This window comes from Lates calcarifer, linkage group LG23 (genome assembly GCF_001640805.2).
Source record: "Lates calcarifer isolate ASB-BC8 linkage group LG23, TLL_Latcal_v3, whole genome shotgun sequence".
In the NCBI taxonomy this organism is placed as follows: domain Eukaryota; kingdom Metazoa; phylum Chordata; class Actinopteri; family Centropomidae; genus Lates; species Lates calcarifer.
In genome coordinates, this window is record NC_066855.1 from 12901613 (window position 1) to 12910468 (window position 8856).

The following is an 8856-nucleotide window of genomic DNA, read 5'->3' on the forward strand; positions in this document are numbered from 1 at the left end:
AGGAATTTGCTGAACTGTGAAGTCGGAAATGATGCCCACTCCTATTTACTCACTCAAACCCTTGAAATACCATGAAAATGACAAGGAACCGCAGAATATTAGCTCAAGAAAACAAGCACTCATCTTCAGCAGAGAAGATGAACAAGGGCATTTATTTGTATGCCGTTAATGTCTTCGCGGAAAGAGAAGCTCACTCTGTAAATGTGTGAGCAAACTCATCATCTCATGACATCCATCTCTGTAGCTCCACTTACCATGACATTTTGTTCCTTTGCTTGTAATTGATTTCTACTTCAATTTATTAATATGGCCTATGGAGTGCCTGGAGCACAACGCTAGTTATCTGGCGCCCACCAGGAGCTTAATCTCCTAAGATGAGCTGCATTAATAAGAGTGTTCAAGTAACATATTGATTACAGAATCGATGTTGGTTTCTTTGCACCATGCTCAAATGATTACTATAAAATGGAACGGCATTAAGTAATGAGACGAATCCCCCTTTTCAATCATTTTGCTTCAATCTAAATTTCAATATTCTTCTTTTGATTGATTGTGTGTAAATTTTTAACTCAACCTTTCATAACAAGCAGAATTTTTTAAAAAGTAGATCACTAGATAGATATCACCTCTAGGTTTTTATTGATAAAGTTCATATTGTTTTTTTTCTCCTCCATATGTACCCAAAACTTGTTGCACAGTGAGGGATGAATCAAAACGAAATACTGAAGGGATTTTTGTAGCATGGTTTCCAGGTCATTCAGTATTCATTCCTGCCTGCAGGCATCTATGGATTTGAGCTAGTGCAGGTGATTTAGAGGGAAGTGATGGTTCCATAGAGTCAGTGCAGATGTGCAGGTTGTGAAGCCTGTAAGAGGCCATGGGATAAGTATATCTCCACTTCCACCATTGTCGCGGAGCAACGAGTGGATGTGGTAATAGTTCCTAGCAACATAATGCACACATAGACAATGCAGGGACTTCATCCCAACTGTGTGCAATATAACTGATGATATACACTGTACATCATTACATGCCATTTCTTTTTCTATACTATTATGTCAAAAGACTGCATGCTTTCGATCTTCAAAACCACCCCCAGTCTTCTGAATATATTTCCATTTTTATACATGCATAATAACAGAGATACTTTTATGCATGGTTCTTCAAAAGATTCAGGTCCAATATATCTGACATGAGAAGCCACTCCACAGTTCACAGTATGTACATTGTGAGCTTTGACATGATTTCATTAGTTGTTGCATAATCATCCCCTTTTCTTTGTAAATGTGCTATTTGAAAAGCGGTTTCCTCCACACTGTGCCGAGGCATATAAGGCTTTACAGAGAGCAGCTCAGCAAAACATTGATATCAGGTATCTGATGGTATCAGCTACAGTGTCTGTATATAGAATGAGTAAACACTCTACAAATAAATTTCTTCTCACCAGTGTTCTAAATATCTTAATCATAAGTCCCTTAGGATTGTTTTCATGCTGGTATGCATTTGGCACCTCTAAGTGTGAGACAGAGCAGCTCTTAGATATATTAATAACACAGCACAGTGAAAATAAGCCAACAAAATACTTGTTTGTTGTCTGTTATATAACAGACATGACAAAAAACTACATAATGGATGTCTACACAAATATGATGATATGTAAACATACAGCAACAGACAAATTATGAAACATCAGTACACATCAACAGGGTTTGTTACCTCTCTGCTTCTGCGCCCTCAGCGGGTTAGTTTGAGTGCAGTGGGATGAACGTTGCAGATGTCGAACCAGTGCTGATCCACCTCCTTGTGTGGCAGCAGGCCATTCTGCGGCAGAGAGGGCCGGCGCCAGCGATCGCGGCTGCCCACCACCTGCCAGAAGCGCGTGCCCTTGAGTAGAAAGATGGCATTGTGGGTGTAGGAGAAGTAGGCAGTGTCAACGTTGCCATCTGGATGGTCTCCGCTCACCACTGGAGGGAAAACATCTCTGATGTTTTTGGGGAAGCCTCTTGCCAAGCTGTTGGCTTCGACGTCGAATGCGTACACCTGTTTGAACAGATAATTGTTTTCCCTCTTATATAGTAATCAATTCAATTACAGCACGCAAACAAATCACAGAGGAAGTGTAGCAGGTATGTTTGCATGAATACATTCCCTCATAATGCTGAGAAACAATTAATTAACATGGGCTTTAGTCTCTTCAAGACTTTGCTTACTGTATTTTCACTTGTTTTACAAACTAGTATTGTTGGATTACAAATCACATAAGGAAACAGTAGTTGTGATGACAAGCCAGGGATGGATTAAAAGTTTAGAGGCCCTTCAGGGCACAAATGAGCAGTTGGGCCCCCCGCTAAGGCTCCCCACCAGGATACATACATAATCCCCTCTGTGCATTATATACAGTATGTACCCTGCTGCCTTCTCATTACTGTTACTACACAGCATGGAGCAGACTATACATGGCAGCTACATTATATGCTCAGAAACCAAACTGTAGTCCTGCTGTAATCATAGTTTGATTAAACACAACTTTAGAAAATTATTGACAAATTTGTTTAGATTTGGACATAGTGCCAGCAAAATTATAAATGATGAGGTAATATGTCAGGACCTGCTTTAGTTGATATTTCCCAATAAATTTGCAATTAATCAAATTGGCCCACTTTGCCTGGTTAATTTAACCCCAGTTGTCACCTTACTGGGCTTCTTTCTAACTAATTTAACAATCCCTATGTGCTCCCTTCGTACCACACCATTTGTCATGTGTCAAAGAGAGGGTAAGGATGCCATTCTTACAAGCGTGTTTTTCAAGAAGTAGATGTGGGAGTCCCTCCTGTCATAAAAGGCTGTGTCAATGGGACTGGACACCCCGGGGAAACCTTCAGAGATTAACCTTGGATAGCGGTGACCTTCTGGGTCCTGTCTGAATACCTTGTCATTCTCGTTGTCATACCTCCAGAACTGAGTACCTGTACAAAACAACAACACTTCCTCAGTATCTCTTTAAGACAAGCGTAAAATCTGTCTGATCTCACATAGTATAATGTACCTTTAAAGAAGTAAATGGCATCTCTTCTTCTAGACCACACATGCACATATGCATCCACTCCGTCCGCAGGAATTCCACGCCAGCCGACCTGAAGCGCAACTGGATCACCATAACGTGTTCGGTTATTTCTATTCTCATACAGCCAGTACCAGCCGTCTCTCATGAAATAGGTGTTAAAGCGGATGACCACCTCCCCATAGGGCGTCTTCTCCTTTCTGATCCAGTCAAACACTGTGTTGAACCGACCTTTACAGCCACCTGGAGAAAGAAAAGTGTCACTAGAGAACTGAACCTAAATTATCTCTGGAGCTGTGTGTGAATGTATCCACTAGATGGTGCAGTAACCATGTACCATAGAGGTGCTGTATGGCTTTCCTGTCCATCCAGTCCATCTCAAAGCCAGACTCATGAGGCAGATAGCTGGGCTGCATTATAGATCCAGGTCTGTATATATGGGGGAGACCTAAGACGTGGCCAATCTCATGAACTGCCACCTAACACATTGCAAATTTAACATTTGTAAGAATGACTGAGCTTCAACTGAACTTTAGATTACTGATGACAGAATGTCCTATATTCTTGGTGTAGTATACTTACTTTAAGAAGGCTGATCCCACTGCCAGCGTTAGGACCAGTGAAATGTTCATCATCATCAAAGTGTATATCACCCAGGAACCAGGCGTGGGCAAATTCTTGACCAGTGCCATCAAACCTCTGATTGCATCCAAGGTGCCTTCCTGTGTGGAAGAAAGCGTCATTGTGCATTGTCCTCTTTCTTTGAATAAAATGACATCTACACACAGAATAGTAAAACAATATAATAAATCATTCAGCTGTTCTGCAGTAAAGAAGCTTCACTGTACAAAATCAACATATTCCAGCTCTGTGGAACAACGGTGACTGCTATTACAGCTAAAATATGTTGGTTCTTAACATTAAAGCTATTTATACGGATTGTGCTGTACTCCAATTATAATATGATGATTAAATTTTATCATTTAATGGAAGCATTTAGGAGGAGTTGTGACAAATGTGTCACAATTTGAAATGTATATTTTCAGTAAATATTTGAGAGAGCAAAAAAATCTGTTGTACTTAGGAGAGTATAAGAATAACAACATTCAAATAGTAGAATATAAAAATTTCACTGAATTCTTCATAAAAATATGTTGGAATGAGTTTCATATGTACAGGCTGTGACCTACCTGTACCAAAGCCCAGCCTGATATCAACATCCTCCAGCGGGGAACCTGTGTCCTCCACAAACTCCAATGGAGACACCTCACTCCACATCCTGAAGGCCAGTCTGAAGATGTACCTCTGCTCTTCAATAGACAATTGACTGCTGTAGCCTTCCCCTATGAGCCTCCATTTCAGCACTTTCTTAGAAAAGGCCATGTAACCGGTCTCACTCAAATCTCTCTTGTGCCTGCTTTTGGATACAAGAGTGGCAAGATGACGTTTCCTGCGGCGCTCCGCTACGTTCTGCTGTGTCTTCGAACTGATATTTGCCATTTGGCTGTTGTTTAAGGAGGTGTCATTGAATACATGAAATTCTTCGGTGTAATTCATGTTAGTGTCATTGGAAATACCTGTGAGGACACTTTCTGTGTCATTAAAATTGAATAGTTCATCTTCCGAGATGTTTGCAGCACCAGAAGAAGTGTCACTGATGAAATTACTTCCTGTGTTGTCTCTGTCAGTCTCATTAAAAGTGTCACTAGTACTGTTTTCAATATCTGAGGCACTACTGTTTTCAGCTTCTGCAGGGCCATTCAGGTCAACCTCCTTGTCAGGGACCCCACACCTTGGTTTGTTCATTGCCACCTTGGTGGCCTCATCAAACACACCTGTGACAGGCAGGCCCGAAATCTTCTGAAACTCTTTAAGCGCTGAAATAAACGCTTTGCTCTCAGTTGGGTTTTTGCGGACACCTACATTACCATCTTGAGGAGCATCCCGTGAATGAGGCACTGAGGTTCCCTCCTTGATAGTGGCTTGAAATTCATCCAAGAAGTCATCATCAAAACCTGTGTGTGAATCTTCAAACTGGATCGCCTCCCAGTTCACTGGCTTAATGAATCCATATCTAGAGAGAAATAACTACAACAAGAAATGGGTTAAATTACATTTGGGTCCTATAATGTATCATGAAATGCATAATTTAATAGATGGCAAAAGCTGTAAATAATTACCTCTGCTGTGAACTGGTCTGTTATAACCTCAGCTTGGTGAGAATTAAGGGTTTGCATATCAGAATGATCCCGGTTGTGGAAAAGTTTCTCCGCATCAGCTGAGCTAATGCTCGTCCAAAAAGGCAAAATTATCAGCTGGATAAAAGTCAGCATCGTGACGTTGGTTTACTCCTGAGACTATATATAAGTGAGATGATGCCGTGTAAGAAGCCACAGTGTTTTATAGGCAAGTTTTGCCACACCCACCTGAAGGTGCAACTCTCCAGAGGAATCCCACTTTTCTCACCCTTGTATGAAAAGTAAACCTGTCTTTATTGCATGCAACTGCTCAATCTGCCTGGATTGTATGGATGTGTTATACATGCTCCACTGGTTTTAAATGGACTGCTGTTGACCCATGGAAAGAAGTGAAAACCTTTACTTTCATGTGGACAATAAGTGTGTTTTAGGACAACCATGACTTCTGCCAACACCTGTTTTGAATAGGACACACACACAAGTGTTTTACAGTTTATAATAACCATGACCAAACCTTCCATATCATCACACTTGACCAAAGTTTATTTTAAAAAATATACACTGACTTTCTCGAGCAAGCTTAACTTAAATAGAATTATAATTATATTCACTCCCTTTATTGTGGCTTCTATGGCACGATGCCTCTTTTTTCAGTGCAAAATAGCTAAAGTACATATACTTAACTAGTAAGATGAGCAGGTAAAGCAAAGACAGACAAATACAGAATATCATCGCTGTCAGGAAGAGATCTTGTATTTCATGTTTCATCATGTATATTTCTGTCCCTATTGGTCACCTTTCTGTTGGTTTTACAACTATTTAGACGATACCAACTTCTAAAGATGCGTTGAGCAATTATTTTAAAGACACAGGCTTCTTTTCTTTTTCTTTTGGACGTGTGGGGTGTCCACCTGACAGATACAATATACAAAGAGAAAAGATAGAGTGGAAGGACTTAGAGTGGTGGTGGCTGGTTACTGCAGAGCTTTGGCTATCGCTGCTGCCAGGTGTTCAGCTGTTGGTTTTTCTGCAGTGCCGCTGACACACAGGCCTTCTGCTGTCATTGCATCTTGTGTAGTAGGCCCTATGGCTGCAAACTGGAAACAAAGCAGATTATGAGACTGTCAGAGGCACTTAAGATCTAATATGTGCTGTACATTCATGTATTTTTTATGTGTGCGACTACGTACCTTTATTTGAGTGAGTTGTTCACCTGACAGCCTTCGTACTACTTCTAGGCAAAACTTCACTCCTGATGGACTAAAGAAAGCTATGCTTGCTGGAATACCCTGTGAATGCACAGACAAATAAGCTTTTTCTACATAGAAAGTGTCTACTAAAATGTAGTAGGAGTGAGTTTTACCTGCTCTGTGAAATAGTTCTTAAGATTTTTTTCCAGATCTGGATGTTCAGCCGTTTGATAGACAGTCAGCGTCTCTAGGGGCACTCCTGGAAACAAAGAAACAGATCCCCGCAGTGATAAAGGTAACGCAATTACTTTTCTATAATTAGTGTAACCCCAGTGGGACTTTTATCACCTTGAGTTTTAATCGGGAGGCACAACAGGGGGAAATGCTTACCATTTTCCCTTAAAGCCGTGGGCAAGACTTCTCTTTTGATTGAGCCACAGGGGAAGAAAAGTGGTGGAATATTTGTGTCCTCTCCTGTGATGAGAATTAAGTAAAAGGTCATATTAGTTATAAGAACAATCATACATTTTCAATTAAAGTGAACTGCATGAATGTGCAAGAATAAAAGCATATCATACGTTCAATGATAACACGTGATAAGACCTCTGCTGTCCCTGTGTCTTCACCCACAGGGTCTAGACCCAGATTTCGTACTGTGGATGAAACACAAAAAGATTAGATATGTAACGGGAATATCATGTCATGGGATGGCAAATTAGTAATATATATAAGCAATTTGACAATCAAAAACATCCAACTGCTGACATTTACTGTGAGCAAAGAAGGTAAAACACATGTCAGGAAGGTGCTGCACCTGCGTCACAGTAAACTGTCACTTGTGTACAACCTATTTCCAAATGACTGAGGGCAGTAACATCACTTGACACGTCCCTGTGAGCACCAGGTGCCTGACACACTCTGCTACAATTAGCAGTAACATAGAAAAGGTTTATAAGAAGTACAACACACAAAGATGGACTTTTAGAAAAATTATTGTTTTCAAATGTGATAACTCACCTAATGCAGCAGTTGCCTTCCCAACCACATAAATGGACTTAGCGTTCCATTTGTCCTTCACAGAGCTGTTCCACTCTGAATTAATAGTTAGGAAATTAAAGATATCGTTTAGTCAAACTAGACTGAAATGTTTCAAATCTCAGTTAGCAGTCCAGAAACATAGTAAACATAATTTATATATATTTAACCAAACACATTCTTCTGGGGGATTAAGATTATTATACTATCAATGAGGGGTTTTTGAGTTTGTAGTTTTCTGTGTCTCCTCACCTTCCCTTCTTTCTTCTGCTTCTAAGCACATCTTCACAGCCTCCACTGCTCTTGGACTAGTAAATATAAGACCTCTGTGTTTTTCTGGCTGGAAAAGCTTAAAAATAAAGACATCTTAAACAACTGGGGACATGAAATGTGTGTGTGTATATCTATCTATCTATCATATATATATATATACACACACATGACAAAAATATTGATTTTATATGCTACAAAATAACTTACCTTATCTGACAATGTGTTTAATGAGACAAACTTAAAAGACAGTACAGGAATTAGGGTTGCTTTGTGACCATGTGACGCCAGCTCCTAGAAAATCGAAACAATAGACTCAAAATGTGAAGTCAAATGCAAAGCATTCACATTTGATTACTGCTGTATCTGAACAGAATACTATGCCTCTACCTTGATGTAAGGATCAGGTCCAGACTCTCCATCTCTTGGTTCTTTGAGAAGCAGTACATGCATCTTGATAATGACCTTGAAACAATGAATCGGCAAAAAGAAATAAGGAAGAATGGAACAGTGCAAACCAGGTAGGAATGTGAACACTGCTGTCAAAAATGCAGCCAAAGCAGCTTCTAAATTTCAAAAACACAAGACAGTGGGTGTGAAGGCACAAGCTAAGCTACACCCTAAAACTGTTATATGCAACCTGCTGATAACAATGGATGTTGAGTCACGATTATTGGACTGCGCATGGGGATCAAATAAAAAGCAATAAAGCCTCACTCTCTAATTGAAACAGTTGTATGCAGGCTACAACAGGGTTTATATCCTCTTGCATGTTATTGTTTACATTAGCAAGACACACGGAGTGACAGTTTAGCTTAAGTAACAGTCCCTTTAATAGAACCTGTCCGTTATGACCAGTGATAATAAGCGACTAAATTACCTTGCTCGTGTGATACAATGATATATCCTTGGATAGATGGTGTAAAAAGACAAAATATTACACAAAATTCATATACCTTGAGCTGGTCATACAGCTGAGCGCATAACAACTTCAGCCCCAGTCAAGAAGGGGGGGCATAACACTGGATATTTGACTAATATCCAAAAAAATAATAATTATATGCAAGTAACATTATTTATTACAACTATATAACTAAAATAA

At 39.8% G+C, this 8856-nt stretch overlaps 2 protein-coding genes across 3 annotated transcripts; both read right to left on the reverse strand.

The window, feature by feature from the left end:
* Nucleotides 1-1394: 1394 nt before the first annotated feature.
* On the reverse strand, nt 1395-5547 carry mmp21 (matrix metallopeptidase 21). Its single transcript, XM_051066266.1, has 7 exons — nt 5255-5547; nt 4252-5135; nt 3644-3783; nt 3399-3540; nt 3047-3304; nt 2794-2966; nt 1395-2040 (listed from the first exon to the last, which is right to left on the reverse strand). The coding sequence occupies exons 1-7, from the start codon at nt 5392-5394 to the stop codon at nt 1735-1737; spliced, it is 2043 nt and encodes a 680-aa protein (XP_050922223.1). The 5' UTR covers nt 5395-5547; the 3' UTR covers nt 1395-1734.
* A 447-nt stretch (nt 5548-5994) lies between these two features.
* Nucleotides 5995-8824, reverse strand: uros (uroporphyrinogen III synthase). 2 transcript variants are annotated; one of them, XM_018699305.2, is made up of 10 exons: nt 8711-8824; nt 8145-8219; nt 7965-8048; nt 7737-7833; nt 7467-7541; nt 7028-7102; nt 6840-6923; nt 6623-6708; nt 6450-6548; nt 5995-6356 (listed from the first exon to the last, which is right to left on the reverse strand). In XM_018699305.2, the coding sequence occupies exons 2-10, from the start codon at nt 8205-8207 to the stop codon at nt 6234-6236; spliced, it is 786 nt and encodes a 261-aa protein (XP_018554821.1). In that variant the 5' UTR covers nt 8208-8219; nt 8711-8824; the 3' UTR covers nt 5995-6233. The 2 variants fall into 2 exon arrangements, with proteins under 2 accessions (XP_018554821.1, XP_018554820.1); XM_018699304.2 differs by having other exon boundaries at nt 8635-8780.
* Between the last annotated feature and the right edge of the window lie 32 nt (nt 8825-8856).